Source organism: Aedes aegypti, chromosome 3 (genome assembly GCF_002204515.2).
Source record: "Aedes aegypti strain LVP_AGWG chromosome 3, AaegL5.0 Primary Assembly, whole genome shotgun sequence".
In the NCBI taxonomy this organism is placed as follows: Eukaryota; Metazoa; Arthropoda; class Insecta; order Diptera; family Culicidae; genus Aedes; species Aedes aegypti.
In genome coordinates this window covers 256,270,988-256,291,457 of record NC_035109.1, presented here as the reverse complement: position 1 = coordinate 256,291,457, position 20,470 = coordinate 256,270,988, and the positions used below count along the sequence as shown (strand labels likewise).

General features: G+C 36.7%; 2 protein-coding genes across 2 annotated transcripts; one reads left to right on the top strand and one right to left on the bottom strand.

Moving 5' to 3' along the window:
* Positions 1-984: 984 nt before the first annotated feature.
* Positions 985-2,551, bottom strand: LOC5575314 (probable chitinase 10). Its single transcript, XM_001655638.2, has 3 exons — positions 1,597-2,551; positions 1,415-1,526; positions 985-1,344 (listed from the first exon to the last, which is right to left on the bottom strand). The coding sequence occupies exons 1-3, from the start codon at positions 2,508-2,510 to the stop codon at positions 1,135-1,137; spliced, it is 1,236 nt and encodes a 411-aa protein (XP_001655688.2). The 5' UTR covers positions 2,511-2,551; the 3' UTR covers positions 985-1,134.
* Positions 2,552-11,115: 8,564 nt separating this feature from the next.
* Positions 11,116-20,073, top strand: LOC5575313 (peritrophin-44). Its single transcript, XM_001655637.2, has 2 exons — positions 11,116-11,826; positions 19,693-20,073. The coding sequence occupies exons 1-2, from the start codon at positions 11,206-11,208 to the stop codon at positions 19,939-19,941; spliced, it is 870 nt and encodes a 289-aa protein (XP_001655687.1). The 5' UTR covers positions 11,116-11,205; the 3' UTR covers positions 19,942-20,073.
* The last annotated feature ends 397 nt before the right edge of the window (positions 20,074-20,470 follow it).

Sequence of the window (20,470 nt, the reverse complement as noted above, 5' to 3'; positions counted from 1 at the left end):
CTCCCTTAAAACCATAACGTAATTGAATACTCACAATAACAGCACCAAACATTACCCACCCCAATTTTTGTGTTTGTCGGCGTTCATTCTAATTTAGAATTAGATTTTCTAAAGCTCTTGCTGTGAGTGCTTCATAGCAACGAAACGAACATCGCGGAAAGTGTCGAATGTTTACAGCACTGACAGGCGGCCTGCCCATCCTTTTTGGCTCTTTTTTACGTAAATGGTTAGTGCGTTTGCAAGAATAGACCGTTAGGAGAAAATTTTACCTCAAATAAAAGATTGGTACTATATCTGTCTAATCCATGTTGAAAAATTTAAATTTAAACTTTTATTTGATCTAATCCAACCAGCATGCAACTTTCTTTACATATATACTATGGTTGAAATTTCACGATAAAATTTAGATTAAATCGTTTTTATTTCAACATGCCTGCAGTCTCCATACAAAACTCTTCGTTTCTCATAAATGGGAAAATACAATACTTTTCTAAAGCACCAATAAACATCTTTTGAGCATCAAAAATATTACAAACTTTGCTGATAAATATTGTTTACATGTGAAGTTAGGATTCTATGGAAAACAATGATATTTTTGAAAACGGCAATCCTGCAACCCTCAATTAAGTGAATATCGGTATTTTGACAAAAACGTGTTCCGAGTTTTATCGACGTGACGTTCTGTTATCTAATCTAATCTTTTAGGAATCATGAACGGGTGTGTCAATGACAGTTTTACATCTAACGGTTTTCAATAGATTCGTTATAGTGTAATACCTGGCGGAAATTACGAAACACAAAGAGCTAGATGCTGTGATATTGCAAGCGCATGATGCTTTTTTGCCGAGAAAAGCCCTTCCGTTGTCTAGCGTGATGCTTCCTTCAAACGGAAAATCTTCCAGTGGACGTATTAACGTGTCGGTGTATTTTTGCAATAGATCTACATATTGGTGATGTGTTCGGACTTGGTTCGGATACACAGAATTCCCGGCGTAAAACCATGTATTCAAATAAGTAATCCCTATTTACGTCGAATCGGTAAAACATAGGTTCTAATACTGTTAATTGCATTATTTCCGGGATTGGTGAAACAAAATCTATGCATTGTATATTAGGTTATGAGATTGTTTGCTACTAAGCGTTACATTCAACTTCCTCTTCAATATTGCATGCTCCAAACGTGCTGTCGAACAGCAATCCTTCGAGGCACATGCGTGGCGACAACATCCCTCGTACGCAGCGATAAAACACATCGCACCGTGATGGATGAGGAATCAGTTGATCTACAACGCTTTTAGTGCATAATTGATACACCTCTTGTGGAGCACTTGGAATGTCTTCAACCTGTGTAAGTACAGTAAGCGAATTATGGACTATGAACATAAAGGCTTAGGATTGAAAGCATGATACTTACTTCACATTTATTGTGTTCGCCTTCTGGAACACAATTCATAGATGAACTATCAAAAATATAACCAATTTCACAGGAATGAAGTGTAGCATTTGAGTTTGTGCAATTATAATAACTGAAAAGAGAAATGGAATCATGAAGATCTAGGAACTGTCCGAGCAGATTTACACGTAGATAGTACACACCTTCTACAGCTGTTCACGCTTGCAACATACTCCGTAGTTTGTTCATTACAAATCTCCAGCAAACACTCAGCTCTCTGTGGCAAGTCGCACACCGACCAATGATAGCTGAAGTGCAAACCAGGCGGGCAGAATTTGATTGCTCCATCGCATTTGTCAACACAGCTTATAAACATTCCACAATCATCCGGGTGTGCAATTTCGCTTTCTTGGCCTGCACATAAAGGTTCACAGTATTGTTCCGTTGTTTCTTGGGTTGTAGTTATCTCTTCTATAGTGCTATCCGTTTCATCTGTTGGAGTTGAAGTGATATCTTCAACAGTACTATCTATTTCATCTGTTGGAATTGAAGTGATATCTTCAACAGTACTATCTGTTTCATCTGTTGAGATTGTAGTGATATCTTCTGTTGTACTATCCGTTTCATGCGTTGAAGTTGTAGTTATGTCTTCAGCAGTACTATCCGTTTCATCTGTTGAAGTTTCCTCGCTAGTAGAGGTAGAATCGGTTCCAACTGTAGTTCCTGGTTCAAAGGTGGTAGTATCTGATTCTGAAGTTGTTAGTTCAGTGGTTTCATTTTCTTCAGTACTATTAGTTGTCGACGGTCCTGGTTCCGTAGTTGTAGAAGAGTTTTCACAATCGACATTTTCCGGTAGATCGCAAAATTCTGTTTCTGCATTGAAGTACAAGTCATCAGGACACTTTTGTACAAAGCCAATGTTATTCATACATGAAATATAAAGGTAGCAGTAGTTTCCATGAGGTTGTTGCTCCCAGTTGTTACTGACAGTGCTCTTGCAGTCCACAATTTCTATTATATTCGGTAGTGGCCTAACTAGTGATCTATCAATCTTATAGGCGGATATATTAAAATTTAATGCACCAAAGATGAATCCCAATTTTAAAATTCGTTCCATTTTGTCAAACAATTGGTTCAATACTGACGTAGATACCTTTCGAGCAGCTCACAAGGGATTAATTGGATGTTTGACTAATCTTATCGTTTGGTACAAGTGATAACAAAAAAATGTAAGACGTGTGGCTTACATACTGTAAAAATCGATTGAAAGTAAGAGCAGTTATTACCCCTACCTCACGCATTTTATCTGTACGACTTTCATTTACTGCTCAGTTTGAAATTGTAGACAGGTTCATTATTTCAAGAAAATATGTCAATACCTGCCTCCCATATTTAAGTTTAAATAAACAACCCAATGCCATATGGCACGATTTTATGGGATGTCAGAATAAAAACATTGGTTCTCTGTGAAAGGGTTCTTATCCTACACACAAAATATGTTCATAAAAATTAGTTTCAATATGTGACTGATGGTAAAATGTCCAAGTGTTCAAAGAAACTGGAGTATGTAAAATCCCAGATGACCCAACTTTCAAGATTTTTCATCCAATAAAACCACCACCTGAAGCACCAGGAGCAACATCAGCTTTTTTTGTTTCTTTCACGCCTTCAACTATTATTCCGCTCTATCAACTTCCTCTGCTATCACTTCAACATGACAAATCATACCTTACCTTGCAAGGTACACTGTAGCCGTCGCTGAAAAAACGTGATCGAAATTGTTTTGACCTTGAAAACAAGAATTTTGCACTATAGTGTCTTCGGGAAAGTTTTTCCATAAAATAATCGCTATTTTATGAAAATGTCATTTTGGTGATTAATCCACCTTAAAGTGTGAACGAAATTTTATTTTTCGTATTCATGAATCTAAAAATAAAGTTTATTCGGGAAAGTTGTAGGTCATATTAAAAGAAATAACTTTGCTGAAGACACCGTATGCATATCTTTTGATTATCATGTACTTTTGTGGAGTTTTTCGTGGATCGCCCCTAAAAAATCACTTTTTTTTATCATAACTTGGTTGGTTGAGTTTGTACAATTTTCAATTATTCTAGTGTTATTTGTTACTTGCAAAAATGCATAACTTTCTCGAAAAGAGCATATTTTTATCTCTTATGCTTTTCGAGTTATTGAGGGTTTTACATAAAATTTTGCTTCTTTTTGACACTAAAAATCATTAGGTTGCGCACATTTCCGCAGTCTGAAACTTACACATCCAATGGTTTGAAACAAATACTATGAAATGTAGAGAAAGCCACTTTTAGCCTGCTTTAGCCTGACGTCAAACATTAATGTTAAAGATTATCGTCATTATTCCTAGGTTCGCTATCACTAGCTTGTTCGTTTAACTAAAAGATTTTCCTTTCCTCTGATAAGGAAATCCTCTAATAGATGTTATCACATGATTTGTTGTCTTCAATAAACAGTGTAATAGATCTTAGTTAGTATCAATTCTAGGTCTCCTTGCAATTCTTGATATCCTTGTTACGTGACTCTTGGGCCTCTTCGGACAACTGTCCAATGGAGACCGAAAAAGCAATGACTTCGCTTTGTCGTTTGAAGAATAAGTGTACGAAGCGTTGAGCAAATTTGTCCATAACATTGATGTCATTGAATTGATTCACATTTGAACTGCCGAATTAATTTACTGATTTAATCGAATCCTGTGCATCGATATGTTCGAATTGAAATGATTGAAGTTTGAGATGAGACCAAATAAATTTGCATTTGATACCAACATCTTTCAATAAAATCAGTTTTTATATTCGATACAACAGATCCACTGCTAGAAGGCTAGTTCAAAATTTAGTTTCTATCCCATCAAGTTGTCAAGCAATATTTGTCGATTTCTACTAAATGAATCGAATAAAAAACTTGAATTAAAACGTATTTACCACACTTATGGAGAATCTTTTTTTCACTTTATTTGTGTGAATTTCAACTCATTTGGCTAGTTCTTCACTCAATGGAGAAACAATCCAGTGAAAGCATGTTGTTATGTATGAACGGTCTCTTATATACATTGGTTCAATCACCAATGTATACACAACTAATGGATAAACTTGATGCATCATTATTATACAAACAGACAAATGCAACAAAATTTGATCATAGAAAAATGTATAACAAATTTTGTTACATAATCTTTTATATGATGCTCTTAAGATTTCACCAGTAACGTTGTTTTATTCTGTAGAACGCTGATACAAAATCGTCGTCTATCGTATCATCAATCAAGCGCTTCTGGTTATGGCAAATCGCATGACAGCCGGTAGGGTGAATATTTCAGATAACCATTACAAACATTCAAAACTTTTTAACAAAAATAGTCTTTTTCATATAATTGATAATTTGTTGTGAAATGCATAAATGTTATAATTGTTAATAATGATTTTTATAATGAAACGGAAATACAGTTAACTCTCCCTTACTCGATATTCCGTATCTCGATATCGAGTTAGAGAACCATAGTAAAAGTTGGTTTTCAAGGCTAACTCGATGATCCATTGGATCGCAGTTGCACTGGTTTTGTGTTCTTTAACTCGATACCTCCCTTACTCGATGGTCCCTTAAATATCGAGTTAGAGAGAGTTGACTGTATAGGGATTTCTAATAAACAACAAAAAAAGTATTGTAATATTAATTAGTTTAGTGGATAAATTTTCATTATCGGTACTTTACTGGTACTACCGATACTGATGATTGATTTAGTTCCATAGAATCGGTATTCAGCAAAAGTAGTTGGAACCAGAATCCCTTATTGACCACCTTTTTCATATATGAAACTAACGTTAGATATTTGAACGGATTTAATCTGTTTGTCTGTGTAGATTATTAAGTCTGTTTGTCTGAACAGATGATTCCGATCTGTTGCTGATTGATTACATTGTTGGTTTGGTTGCATAAGATTCGATACAGGGTTGCCAGATATTCAAGATAAGCCAATATAGGGCATTATGAATAAGTGTCAATTATATATGCGTAAGTAAACATTTTTCAGACTTTCTATTGACCGTTAGACTAAAGCAGGTTAAAAGTGGCTTTCTCTACATTTCATAGCATTAGTTTCAAGCCATTGGATGTGCAAGTTTCAGACTGCGGAAATGTGCGCAACCTAATGATTTATAGTGTCAAAAAGGAGCAAAATTTTATGTAAAACCTTCAATAATTCGAAAAGTATGAGAGATAAAAAATATGCTCTTTTCGAGAAAGTTATGCGTTTTTGCAAGTAACAAATAACACTAGAACAATTGAAAATTGTACAAAATCATCCATCCAAGGTATGATGAAAAAAGTGATTTTTGAGGGCGTTCCACGAAAAACTCCACAAAAGTACATGATAATCAAAAGATATGCATACGGTGTCTACAGCTAAGTTGTTTCTTTTAATATGACCTACAACTTTCCCGAATAAACTTTATTTTTAAATTCATAAACGCAAAAACTAATATTTCGTTCACACTTTTAGGTGGATTAATCACCAAATTGACACTTTCATAAAATAGCGATTATTTTATGGAAAAACTTTTCCGAAGACACTAAAGTACAAAAATCATGTTTTCAAGGTCAAAACAATTTCGATCACGTTTTTTCAGCAACAGATACAGTGTGCCTTGGTGGCGAAACTCCTATAGCTGCTTCGAACCCTTAGGGTTTCCAGGTCCTCTTGCACTGTTCAAAATGACCTTTTCAAAAAGATTACTGATGGAGGAAAGCAAACTGATTGGACGATAGGTAGAAGCTTCTGCATGATTTTTGTCTGGTTTTAAAATTGGAACAACCTTAGCATTTTTCCATTTGTCAGGAAAATATGCTAATTGAAAACATTTGTTAAATATATCAACTAAGAATGATAAGCTCCTTTCTGGAAGTTTCTTGATGAGGATGTAGAAAATTCCATCATTGCCAGGAGCTTTCATATTTTTGATTTTATTAATATTAGTTCTCATTTCTTCCAAATCAGTCACACAGGCATTTTCGAAAACGTTCTCTTGATTGAGAATATTTTCGAAGTCCTGAGTAACTTGATTTTCAATTGGACTAGTAAGTAATATATTAAAATTGTGCGCACTTTCAAACTGCATAGCAAGTTTTTGAGCTTCGTCAGTTTGGAGCAAATTAACTTGCTGTCAAGAGTATTGAAAAGGCAAATAGGCAGCTATGAAAGTATATTTACCAAGCTGTGTTTCAACTGAAAGTATAAAAAACTTTAGTTTCAAATGATGAAAACAGTTGATGTTTTATACGCCTATGAATGATGATTGCAACTTCCGCACATGCCCCATCAAGTCGATCATTACGATAAACCAAGAAGTTAGGATCTGTTTTGAGTTCAGATCTAGGTTTCAAATGCGTTTCAGTAATAACTGCTATATGCACGTTATTAGCTGTAAGAAAATTAAACAGCTCGTCCTTTTTACCATTCAGAGAACGAGCAATCCAATTTAAAATATTTAGATTATTATTCATTGGTTCATTGGATCTATTAGAAAAACGTAATCCAATAACAATTTGAATAGTAAATTTTACACTGACTTGGACTGCTTCATTCATAGTGGTCGCTTTGAGCATTGCGTCAATCATTAGATTCAATTGTTCAGTTAGAAAATTAAAATCAGAGGCAGACATATCACTTGAAGTGGGTACGTTATCTGATGATTTTTCGTTAGAATTTTCGGTAGACGAAGAGGCGGAGTAGAAGTTTCCTGTGGCGGCAGGGTTTTTTCCATTTGATTTGAAACAATAAGAACGGGTACTCATAGTATATAAAGGGGAGGAGTTCAAATTACCTGCTACGATATCGCATAGGATTGTCATTGAGTAGATCAATTCGAAATTAAAAGATTTGAACGGCTACCCGACGGATTAAAATAAGTTGTGAATGAGAATGATTCTAATCTTCCTGATGGGTATGAATTCTAATCAAGCGATCGTTAACTGAAAAAACTCTACCAGGGAAATTTCGGAAACGACCGTTATCGTAACGGACATTATAGTTCATACACCTGGCACGAGCCTCGATGACTCGCCTACGCGAAGGGCAAGCTAAAAATTTTGACCAATTGCCTCCGCAATTCGCACATATGAACTGATCGGTATCTTCCTTCACTGGACAGACGTCCTTAGCGTGAGAAGAACCTCCGCAAATCATGCATTTAGCATCCACACGGCAATTGTTTGTTCCATGACCCCACTTTTGGCACCGACGGCACTGAGTAGGTTTCTGGTAATTTCCTCCAGATTTCTGGAAATGTCCCCATGTCACACGGACATCGAACATAAGTCTTGATATTTCTAAAGCTTTAATATTATTTAGATCTTTTTTGTTAAAGTGAACTAAATAATATTCTTGAGAAAGCCTTTTCCGAACAATTCCAGATTGGGTTCTCTTTTTCATAATGATTACTTGGACTGGGGAAAATCCAAGTAAATCATTAATTACATTTTTGATCTCTTCAGATGACTTATAGTCACATGAGAGCTTCCAAGACGACTTTGAACAAACGTTAAGTTTTGTCGTCATAAGTAAAAAAATGCGCTTCTTCTCTTCAAGATGTTTGAGAAGAAGTTCGCGATCCTTAAGAGTTTCCGGCAAAACGCCACAATCTCCTTTCTTTGCGATTTGGAAGGAGACCTTGATTCTCCTAAATCCCCCAAATTCGGAACAACTGACTCCGATAGGCGGCACTCTTTGTTTCCTCACTTGAATCAAAGAGCCTGGGCTAGAGGCTGATTCGATTTGGTGTTTGGAAAATTTGTCTAGAGAATCGAACTAATTGATCATTTCGATGCAATTATCAACATTATCCATTTCACCCTTGGAAGAAAGTTCGCGTTCCGGAGAATCGTCCTTTCTTCCATTCTTGTCACGTTTAGTGACAGTTTTAAATCCCACTTTATTGAAAGGAAGTTGTGAATTCAGAGATTCACCCTTCCTTTTGTTTGTAGTTGCAACCATGGTTAGTTAATAAACGAAAGAAAACGAGACCTCCTAAGAGGGTTTTTTTCCAAGACGGTGTCCAAGAAGGATTTCGCCAACTGGTCCAAAGAAAAATCGAAGGCAGGGTTCAAACAAGGATCGTAAAGGGATCAATAGTAGAAAAAATAGTACTGAAAAATACTGTTTTAGTAGCACTGAAAAGAACCGTTTTTAGCACTGAAAAGTTCTATTCTTGTAGCACTTAAAAGTACTGTTTTATTGCTTTAGGTAGTTTAAAAAAAAGATTTTCAAGAACAGAGAGAATTCGTGTACGCACAGCACGAAGGTACAATGCGCACAGACAGTGACAACTCGTTTCTTTTTACTCAATCGCACGCTGCCTTGAAATCAATGAACAGATGACGAGTATGCAAGTTGTACTCCCGGAATATATTGTGGATCTGTCGCAGGGTAAACATTTGATCCGACGTCGATCGGCCCTCACGAAAACCAGCTTGGTATTCGCCTTGTTGTTCTTCAACTCTTTAATCAAGGCAAAATCTACAAAGGCGAAATTGATGCTACAGCTTTACTCTACGAGTTGCGTATATATGTCCCAGAACGCCCTTTGAGACGACGTAACTTTCTCAGTATGGGTGCGCGCAATAGCCGATACGGGCAACATGATCCTATTAGGCACATGGTTGCTCGTTTCAATGAAGTCTTCGAACAGTTCGATTTTATTTAATGTATTTATCTTGTAATATTAGATTTTTAACACTTTGTTTGTTTTAGATTATAAGCGTCCATTCTTATAATTGGTTGTGTTACCTATTTCAGTCTTTCCCAGCCATACTTCATTAAGAACTAGGTCAGATGAAGAGGTACATATGGAAAAATTGAAAGCGTTTTTTTTTTCTTATAGGCAGGTGAAATCAGCTCACCTGTAAAAGTTATGAATTGCTACGCCATATGAAATGTAATATGTTTATAACAAAATGTTTAAAAAAATGCTAAATTTAGTTTTAACAAATTAGGATGATAGTGTTTTTTAAAACAGAACACCTAGATATAAGATAGGAACGTAATGTTTGGAACGATACTAATAAAGAATAAAAAAAAGGAATTTTGACACCATTTTTAAATTCAGAAGACCCAAATTTAGTAGACAGGGATTATTTTTAATCTTAACCCATCAACGCCTGGCGATCATTTTTTTTTTAATATAGTTAATGTTTAGACGAAATGGAAGGATGGTTTCTTCGGCAAAGTTTTCAAAGAGTCTAATGACAGGTTTTTTTTATTTCAGATTTCTTCCACTAGCTTGCGCTGAAGGCATAAAATATTTTGTTCTTTTGGGCTACTTTGTCAGCATTACCACTCTCGTCTTATGTTAAAATATGCGTTGTTTCCAAATCACAGATTCCTGAGTGATTGTAGAATAAACCCTGGAAGTCAGTGTGGATTTTGAGATTTCCAAATAAATCCTGGCATTCTATTATGAATCCTGGGATTCCAGTGTAGATCCTAAGATTCCAGTACAGATTCTGCGATTCCAGTGTGGATGCTCGTATTTCAGTGTGGATCCCTGGTCTCCAATGTTTGTATTTCAGTGTGGATCCTTTGATTCCAGTGTAGATCTTAGTATTGCAGTGTGATGGTACCATTTTAGTGTGGATCCTGGTATTTCATTCAGGATCCTTCGATTACCGTGTGGATATTGGAATTGTAGTATAGATTGTAGGATTTCAGTGCAGATTCTGGGATTGTAATGTGGATCGCAGAATTTCAGTGTGACACTTGAGATTTCAGTGTTGATCCCAGGATTCTTGTGTGCATTCTTAAACTAAAGTGTGAATACTGGATTTGCTCAGTGAATATCCTGGGATTGTAGTGTGGATCGCAGGTTTTCGGTGTGGATTGTGGGATACCAGTGTGAATACCAGAGTCGCAGGATTTCGATGGATTTCGGCATCCTAAGTTTCCAGTATGAATCCTAAGATTCCCGTGTGGAAGTGCAAAGTGGAGTTTGGTCTGTCACACTCTATGAAGGGATGTATATACGAAATCTTCAAGCAAGCGTTTGATAGCAGGGCTTTGCTGCATAGGCAATCATGGAAATCTTTCACTTCTGGTATATGTACCCCACCAGGAGTTCTTAGGATAAAACTAAGTAACCATTCGATCTAATGACCATTCAGCCTAACAATCAATGAGACTAATAACCATTTGGACTATTCAGAAGATCATGGGTATCAAATAAATCTTCAGTTAAAAAATGACAGGCGCGGGGTGCAGACTAGGTGTCGAAAATTTTGATTTTGTGGCACAGGTAATAATGGAGATAAACAATTGCGGGCTTGGCGTGTGTCTTATAAAAGGTAAACCCACTTTTTGCAATTGCTTTAATCAATGAAGTTCATTATAATGCCAGGAAATGAGTAATGATTATCGTACTTGGACGACAGCTTATCTCCTTCTAAGCCGGAAGCCATAAATTTACCTTCGACTAAGCTGCCGGGCGTGTCTGGCATTATTCAGCACATAGGTACATCCTATGAAATGTTTGCTGGAAGGCGGCTGCAAATCTGAGGTGCAGGAAATATTCGCGCCACTTTTCAGGCGTGATAATTGATTGATTCTGGAATAAACGTTTTGAAATCGTTGTCTTATCACGCCGAGGGGTGATTATCACGTTTTATCTGATTTACAATCCTTCATTTAAGAGCTTACGGAGTTGCGTTGGATAATATTTACCGAGGAAAGAACTTAGAGGCGGGTGTCGTCTGTCATTTATGGTAGTATCAGCATAGAAGACGTATCAAAGAGCAAAATGCGTAGGATAATAGGAGTAGCGCTGTTTTCGGTGATAGCTTTAAGCATAGTTCCCACGTCAGAAGCCAACCGCTGTGCTGGAAGGCCTGACGGTTTCTTTATTAACGACTATACTGCATGTGAAGGCTTTTTCACGTGTATCCGCGAGACCCCAGTGCCAGGACGTTGTCCAGAAGGATTCTATTTCAACGAGAATAGTCAACTGTGTGACCATCCATGGAATGTCATATGCCTGCTTTGTGTTCGCGAGGAAACGGAAACGGAAACTGAACCAGATACAAATAACGTAGTTACGGAGTTTTTCCCGATTGAAAATGAATGCCGCATGTACACGCTCTGTGTCGACGGCGTTGGTTTCCTGAGAGAGTGTTCGCCGGGTTTGATGTTCGATCGGGAAGCTCAACGGTGTGATCTGGAGGCGAATGTACAGTGCGTTGAAAGTCTTTGCCCGAACAGTGTCAACCCAGCGGTAGCATCTATGGTACCGGATCCAACGGATTGCTCTCAGTACTTCATTTGCTTCAACAGGGTTCCGAATGGACCACATTCGTGCAACACTGGTCTCCTGTTCGACCCGATCACCAGGCGGTGCGACTTAGAGGAAAATGTCGAGTGTGAGGTATGTACTGAGATAACATGAAAGTATATAAACTTACTTGATTGGACTTGAAAGTGTTGTTGCATAGGATCACAAATTTATATTCGGTCTATCGCGTAACTTAACACAGATGTGCGCCGCACATTAGTAGCTTACAAAACATTTTTCAGATTCAGCACAATATGTTCTGAGAGACACTGAGATTCTGTGATAAGTAATTATTTTTAGTGAATTTTCCAGTGTGTGCTTAAATTTACACCAGATATTTTTTTTTTCATTCTTTTTTTGAAATTTATATGATTATTTGAACAATGAATTACAATGTGTTCTAAACAAACAAGAATTCTAAAACACTTTTGGACATTTTTTATAAGCACCCTGAAAATTATAAGACTTGATAAAACTGTTTTTAGTACGATGAAACTTTATTTTACCTAAGTTCCATTTTCGCAATGTCGAGTAAATTGAAATCGTATGAATTTACTTATATCTTTCGTGATAGATCAAGATATGTCTTCTTGATCTCACGAACTCCTTGGTGTATAGGTATTCAGATTTTAATGGCAACCAATTGTATTTGTCATTTCAATTTAAACTTAAGAAATCGCAAACAACTGTGACCTAGGAAGTTTTGAGTTCATTTCGTGTCTTAGGCTATTCAAATATTCTTTTGAATATTACCGCTCTGATCTACACTCCCGTGCACAAGTTTGGGTTCACCCCCTCACGAAAGTGTTTTGTCCATATATCTGTGATTACACGTCTAATTGATACTCACTATTGCGCATTCGGAAGACTATGAGTTAGTATTAGTTCGGAGGTATTTCGTTATACACATTTTTTAGAATTTTGTTTATATCTCTGCTATTTTCAACCGATTTTAATAGTTTATAGCTTTTTCAAACGCAAATAATAGCGCCTATATGATTGGTTTTAGATTTCACAGAATTTTCGTGGTTGAAGAAAGTTTAGGTGAACCCAAACTTTTGCACGATGACTTGAATAGCTGTTTCATTGATTTTGAATAGTTTTCAGATTTTCCGCCAAAATTTCGTGAGTGCTCGCCTAAGAATGTAAGATTATGCTTCTAATGACACACTAATTAAAATTTTTTAGTGAACCCATTGCTGAGAAAATTAGCTATGATTTTCCAGCGTATTTTTGAAAAAATGTGATCAATTTAAGTAAAAATTTAGTGAAGTAAGGCTAACATCTATTGAATGCGCCATAGAGAGTTACAAACTGGCTTGTAGTCACAGAGGTATGAACAAAACACTTTTGTATGTTTTTGATGGTATGAGCCCAAACTTTTGCACGGGAGTGTAGATCTGAGCGCTAATGTTCAAAAGAATTAAGGCTCTTTAAAATGTTTCCTATCAACTACAAAACTTAGGATCCCTTTCACCATACTAATAAATTGTAGTTTAGAGCCCTAAAACTAAATGTCGAATTACCGCCGAAGAAAACTGAAATGCTTGTTTTTCAAAGAAACACAAACCTGCCATGTTACCGCTTACACTAATGAGTAAGACGATTGTACCCCGTTTGGCATAAAGTCATTTAGCATAAGGTCGTTTATTGGAAGCTTTTACCGAGATCAACACCACTGAGACGATAGCAACAATTTTTCGTAGGTTCTCAATAAGCGCGGTGGTTGTTCAGAGATATTCCAAGCTATGAATGTCAAAAATTGTGGTGACATTAAAGAGCATAACCAACTTAAACTCGTGACGGGTCTGGTGGAAAATCTTTTCGGAATAATAATTTAACCACATCCAGAGAGTATCTTTGAGTTTGTTACGATTTAAATATTTGAAAATACTAAATTGGCAAAGAAAATTTGCAGTATTAATAAAGGGGACATTCATAGAATATTTGGCTGAAGATCAAGCTCTGTCCCAGTTTGGACGTAACACTTGATAAAAATAACTTGGTAAAAGAAGGGAAAATTTATTTGCAAAACATTAAAAACTCTTATCCAAATATCTGTTATTGTGCATAATGAAAAAATAGCCTTTATACGAGAGCAGAAATGTTTAAGGCTCTCGCAATAGAATCAACACAAGTGAACAACACATTTTTGAAAGAAAATATGTGTGGCAAAGCTTTTCAACGATTCAATATAAATTTTAATTTTGAAAATGTACATCAAAAACACTATCTTTTATCAAAGAAGGAAAAATTTGTGATTGAAATAATATTTTTTCCAGTTTATCTTGAATGGAGATCATGTGTTTTCAAAAAGAAAAAATATATTGAATATTGGTAGGTGCTAAATTAATTATCATTCTAACAGCACGTCTTGCAAGAATTGATATAACAGAAAGAATATAAAAATGGTTATCATTTAGCATAACTAAATAATAAAATTAAAAACAGTATAAATATAAAGAACATCCTATTTTTAAAAGAAGACATAATTTATGGTTAAACCAATAAAAGATTGGACGCCAAAAATTATTGCGGCATGATAAAACGAAATGACATTGCGTTCAGAATCATCGAATGTCGTTTCTTTTCCCGAATGTCGTTTCTCCGAATGTCGGTTCCTCGAATGCCAGTTCCCCGAATGACCCTTTTCCACGAATGCCATTTTTCCGATTGACCTGTTTCCCCGAAAAGTGGTCTTCAGTGACTGAATGGTGAAGGAGAAAGAACGATAAGCAATCAAAAGAAGGAGGTATTCTGTCATTCTCGGCTATACCCCTTTCGGGACTGTCGATATTATGCGGAGCACGTGTTTGTCTCAAGCATCAAAATACCGCTATTTACTTAATCAAAGGTTGCTGAATCCATTGCCGTTTTCAAAAATATCACAGCACGTCTAGTTATTGTGATATTGGATGTTGAAAATGCAACATTTGACTATTTCAGCCAACTTGCATGCAAGTTTGTTAGCTTGTAAGGCAATTTATTTGCTTAATTTGCTACAGAAATCAAACTTTATGTGTATAACAATACTTATCAGCAAAGTTCACAATATTATCGATGCTCAAAAGCTATTTTTTGGTGTTTTAGAAAAGTATTGTATTTTGCCATATAAGAGAAACGGTGAGTTTTGTATGGAGACTGAAAGCATGTTGAAAAAAAAGATTTAATCTAAATTTTTTCGTGCAATTTCAACCAAATTATATCTGTAATGAAAGTTGAAGTCTTATTTTTTATGCTTGCTGGATTAGTTCACGATAAAGTTTGATAAATCATACTACAAATTTCATGGAAGTCAATTAAACCAGTGTTTCATACAACTTTGGCGACCTGTAGCTAAAAATTGTGACGTGCTTGTACATTTCTGAGAACGGCATCAGATTCAGCAGCCCCAAATCTACTAGAGACACCCTTGAGAAAAGCGAAAATTTCATATTTGTTACGCTGTGTATTTCACCTTTATGGACAAATTTCTCTTTGCTATGTGTTAACGCTCTTCATGGGGTTTTAATGTAACTCATTTACTATGGATTACTAAAGCCGGGAAAAACTATATTTGAAACCGGCTCTAAACGAGCCGTTTCAAAAAGCCATCTCCAGCACAATTGTGATGCTTCGTCCCGAAAGGGATACACTTGTTGGCAAAAATGCTAAGGACGGTAAGACTTCGATAGAACTACCAATTCAATAAAGAAGGGTGCATATCAGATGGCCAGTTCATTCGCCACCCTGAAATACAATTATGAATGCCAAAAATTTTTCGGGGATTGGGCTATTCGGGGAACTGGCATTCGGGGTAACGACATTCGTGGAACCGACATTGGGGGAAAAGTAGCACAACCCATCGAAGTAACTGCAGTAATTTCTCTTTTCGCTGATAACTTGAGCAGATCAATGTTATCGATTGCCTCCCTTTTGTTAGGTGGAAACAAAAAATATCTAAAAAATATAGCTTTAAAGAACAGTCTATGTATAGAAGAATGCGAAATTCGACTTCAAATGAACCAGAGGGAGCACAGTGGCGAAAAATGAATCAACTTCCTGCAGCCTTAGGCCAGAACATGGTTGGAGCCAAACCGGAAGATCTTATCGAGCTGTACCGAACACTCATGTTATCGGTCTTGGAATTCGGTAGCTTGTGTCTAGTGCCATCGTGTTAGTGTCTTTTAACGTAAAACTACATTTTATGGTTCGATGAATCTTTTAGAACACGTTATTGTGTCGTTCTATCTCTTACATCATGTGTAATTCAGTCATAACGTTAATTACGTCCAGTACAGTAATTTTCATTATTTTCAAGATGGATGTCTAGGGTTATCCAAGAACACTTCAGGACTTTGGATCAACAAGCGCAGCAAATAATCTTTTTTAGGTATTGATTAAGGTTGATATGATCTGTGAAATCACTTTACAAGCAGCGTTAAGAACAGTGATCGCTCGATAGTTCTCACATTCTAACTTGTCACCCTTTTTGTATATTGGGTATATTACTCCCTCCTTCCCAGTGTCTGCATTTTTGAATATACAGTCAACAACGCTGACCCTCAGTAGGATCCGTCATCGTTGAATTATTTTTTGTGTGAACGTTTTTTTGACAATATATGCACCAATACGGTAGAACGTGCATTCAGCTTTCAATTAGTGTTTCTACACTGATTCTCATCCACCTACTGACATTCCATGGCGAGCCAATCAATTTCGCTTGCAACATCAGCAAATTGCAAAAGTTGTATTTTTTTTTATTAAAAGACTGGAGACTGAAGACTGGATTATCATCAACTGGAGGCATTACATTGCCGTTTTCTTACACCAGTAATATAAAATTCATTTGTAATTTTTTTATATTCAATTTTCAATTTTAGTGCCTCTAGGTGAAATTGAATAATGAAATGAAACCAACAGTGGGTGGAACTGAATGTGTGCGTGTGTTGCACCCACTCTCTTTCTCGTCGCATTCGGTCTCATAGTCAGATAGGCCTTTTCACAAGATTGAAGCGTATTGGGAAGCTCTTTGACATTTCTTCTATGGAAATGACAGCCTCGTGTTTGCACCGTTCCTCTACCGATGTAAAAAAATGCATAGACGGAACTGTCACATGAAAAGGCCTAATGGCTTCGTGCTAGTGGAGTTTGTTTTTGTTCGTTTTCGCATTGATCGGGTATCATTCGGCCGATTTTTTTTACGGTACTGCTTGCATCTTTCAATCATCTTTATCCCGGCACATTGCGGCTCGCGGTACAAATCCTTTGCGGGATGCATTTAGTTGCTGGTAGAACTTAATCGTTTATTGAGAACTATACAGCTGCTCCATATCTTCGCACTCCAGCTCTTCCAGGCGGTGTTCTTTCGGTGTTTGTTGCCTTTGCTTCTGTTTGATACATTGTGACGGGTACCTTGTTGCAGCATCATCGTCCGCGATGCATTCTTCTCGTCCAAAACCATCTGACATTCCTCGTCGAACCAACCGTTCTGTCGATTTCCTTCCACGAACCCAATGGCATCTTCTGCTATGTTGTTAATGGCTGCTTTGAAACTACGCTAGTAGTCCCCAAGATAAGTCCTCGCTAAGCTCTCTATCATCTGACAACGCTGCTTGATGCCTTTGCACGTAATCAGTTGCGACTTCGTGTAACTTGAGTCGTTCCAGATTGTACCGTGGTGGGCGCTGGTACCGATTATTCACCCCTATTCTTGTTTACGTTCGAATGCTCTTTCGATCGAAAACCGTTTTGCATTCTCGTTTTCGCCAGCAAAATCAAGTGGGCCGTGGATTCGAACGAATAGGATTCGATCGAAAGTTGGATACGCCGTAAACAAGAATGAGGGTGATTGTTCACAACGGAAAGCCTTTGGCGCACTTTAATAATCACAAGGTAGTGGTCCGAATCGATGTTTCCGCCGCGATAGGTTCTGACGTCGATTATATCCGAGGCACTCCATCAATCAAAATGTTGTCGATTTGTGATTCAGTACCGATACGGAAGACTGTGCTGGAAGTAGGTACTACGAATGGCCATGTTCTTGGAGGCAGCGAAATAAATCAGTATAAGGCCGTTTTCGTTCGTAAGCTGGTGAACGCTGAACTTCCCTATAATGAATTCCTCCTCCTGGCCAACCTGAGCGTTGAGATCTTCGTTACGTGGACAGCTGTCGTATTCACGTTCTTGCAGCGCGTAAAAAGCGTCCTTGTCGTCATCATCACCTGTTAGGTGAGGGCTGTGCACGTTGATTTATGATATTGAACAAACGTCTTTCGATGCTCAACTTGTACATTTTGTTGTCGATTGGTCATCACCCAATCACGTGTCTGTTTTTCGCCCATCACGATAAAAGCTGTGCCCAACTTGTATGTATCCGCAGCTCTGGTATATGGTATAGCCATCCCTATACGTATGTATCGTCGAGGAAAAGGAGGTTGAGTTCATTTTTATCCGATCTGATCCATTGACCCTCAGGAATAACTCCAAAACGGTGGACATTCCAAAGGTCCTCAAAAACTAAACCTCCATACGATCGTATTGGAGCTTAACCCCTCTACCGGCAGCTTCATTTTTTACCGCAAAATATATATTCAAATTGTTATAACTTTTTTGTTTTTCAATATTTTTGCACCATTTTTTCACAAGTTCTAAAACAACTCTTCTAGTTTGGGAATCGGTGTCGATATTAATTATTGGTGATCTGGCTTTAAAGATAATCCGATGTTCCTGGGGGGACCGATATTTTCCATATAAAATGCCTTTGGCCGCCATTTTGTTTTTGATCAATTTACCAAAAAAAATAAAATGTGCGCTATATAATGCCAGGTAATAAGGAGCTTCTCTGAAAAAATCATTTAAATCGGTTCAGTATTCTTGGAGATATCTGAAAATTACGTTATGATGTTTTTTGAAGTTTTTAAGATCTTTATTTGGCCAGCGTGATTCCAGAAACCTAAATGATCATTACTTAAAGACGGCTGCACCAAATTGCTTCATTTTTTCACAATATACTCTCATTAATGCATTGTTCCGAAGAGTGAATATCCGAATACGATTAAAATTCTGTAGCCAGAGAAATTAATGGGGGATTCTAGTTACGGGTCGGTCCCCCAAGGAATTTTGGAATATCTTTAAAACCAGATGACCATTGATCAATATCGACACAGATCCTAAAACTAGAAAAGTTTTTTGAGAACTTGTGACAAAATAGTGCAAAAATATTGAAAAACAAAAAAAGTTATGACGATTTGAATTTGAATTTTGCGGTAAAAAATGAAGCTGCCGGTAGAGGGGTTAAACAAAGAAAATCCGTAAAAAAATTATTTTGATTTTTAAAATATGTTATGATAAATGTTGATTATTTTGATATAGGGTCGGTGTTCCCTTAGTAGACAGTCCCCTTTAGTTGCACTACTGGCTTTAAACGGCCGTTTTGCTATAATTCGTTGCAAAATAATTTTTGACATGAAGGTCAGGAACTATTTTTTTAAGTACCATTCATTCATGATTTTTGTTTTCAAAAAACAATCGAAATAAATAGTTTTGTTTAAAATTCAATCTGCTTTGCACCTATAATAGACCTATTTTTCCGATAGTACCACTACTAAGAGATTTTTTTTTATATTACGCAAAATAATTGAATAATTAGGAACCTTTTTACTTTTTACATTAGCGATAATAAATACAAAAATATGAATTTTCGTAGTTTTCATATTTTTTCCACAAAACCATTAAAAAAAGTTTTCAAATGCTGTAAAAACAATGCCGCTGACTTCAATTCTCGACTTCATACGAATATTTGTTTTTGGTATACCGACCCTATCTGAAATTTTCTTCAAAACTATGAAAAGTTTTTAAATTGGTAGAATAAAGCCAATAAGAGCATTAATTTACATACCCAAGAAACATTTTCAAAACAAAAACTTAGAGTGTAGTTTTTGCTGTAGGAACTAACCACCTGTCTCATTTATTCCACAGGTTGTCACGGAACCACCAACGCTTACCGATTGTCCGGCCTCGGGTCTGCACTACATTCCAGTGGAAGGCGAATGTTCGAACTTCTTCATTTGTCTGGACGGTGACAAAATCGGCGAAGAAGTCTGTGCCGATGGACTTATCTTCGATGTCAACCTGAGAAACTGCCGACCACGAACCGATGAAGGCTCGCAGTGTATTACCGATCCGCCAGCCGAAGTAGCTGCGAGGCTCTTTTTGGGGTACAATTGAAGTATTCCTTACTTAGGTATATGGTGAAGCCAACAAGCATCGAATAAATTAGTACAATTATTATTCTTTCTTTGTAATGTTACAAAAATCCAGTATAAATAAATATTATTACAATATTATGTTCAAAACGTAGGCTGTACTACTGAAATATCTTTGAGTCATGTCCCGTTGTCATAATAATCTTACATTAAAAGAAGATTCAAGCATTTCTTTATAATAATCTAATACCTTTTTGCATTATTGTGCTCCTTTTCACAGGAAGTAAGTAAATTGAAGTTCAATTTGTGTTAAGGTTACATCAATTCATTTTGTTTTGAAGAATTTAGAAGAAAATCCTTGGTCTGACACTTGGTTGAATGATATTTAGTCGAAAGTACATTTAATTGGAGGGCCTTTTGGCTTTCAAAATTTAAATCTCGTTTGGTTGAAGGGATATGCCATCGAAACCATATTTTGAAATGGTTGGATGAAGATCGTTTTCGAATAGCCATACTTCTCTCTGGCGTAACGTCCCAACTGGGACAGAAAC

Coding starts and splice junctions, on each gene's coding strand:
- LOC5575314 (XM_001655638.2), bottom strand. CDS start 2,510: ATGGAACGAATTTTAAAATTGGGATTCATCTTTGGTGCATTAAATTTT. Junction 1,527..1,596: donor AGCGTGAACAGCTGTAGAAG/GTGTGTACTATC, acceptor TTCTCTTTTCAG/TTATTATAATTGCACAAACT. Junction 1,345..1,414: donor GCGAACACAATAAATGTGAA/GTAAGTATCATG, acceptor GTACTTACACAG/GTTGAAGACATTCCAAGTGC.
- LOC5575313 (XM_001655637.2), top strand. CDS start 11,206: ATGCGTAGGATAATAGGAGTAGCGCTGTTTTCGGTGATAGCTTTAAGC. Junction 11,827..19,692: donor AGGAAAATGTCGAGTGTGAG/GTATGTACTGAG, acceptor TTTATTCCACAG/GTTGTCACGGAACCACCAAC.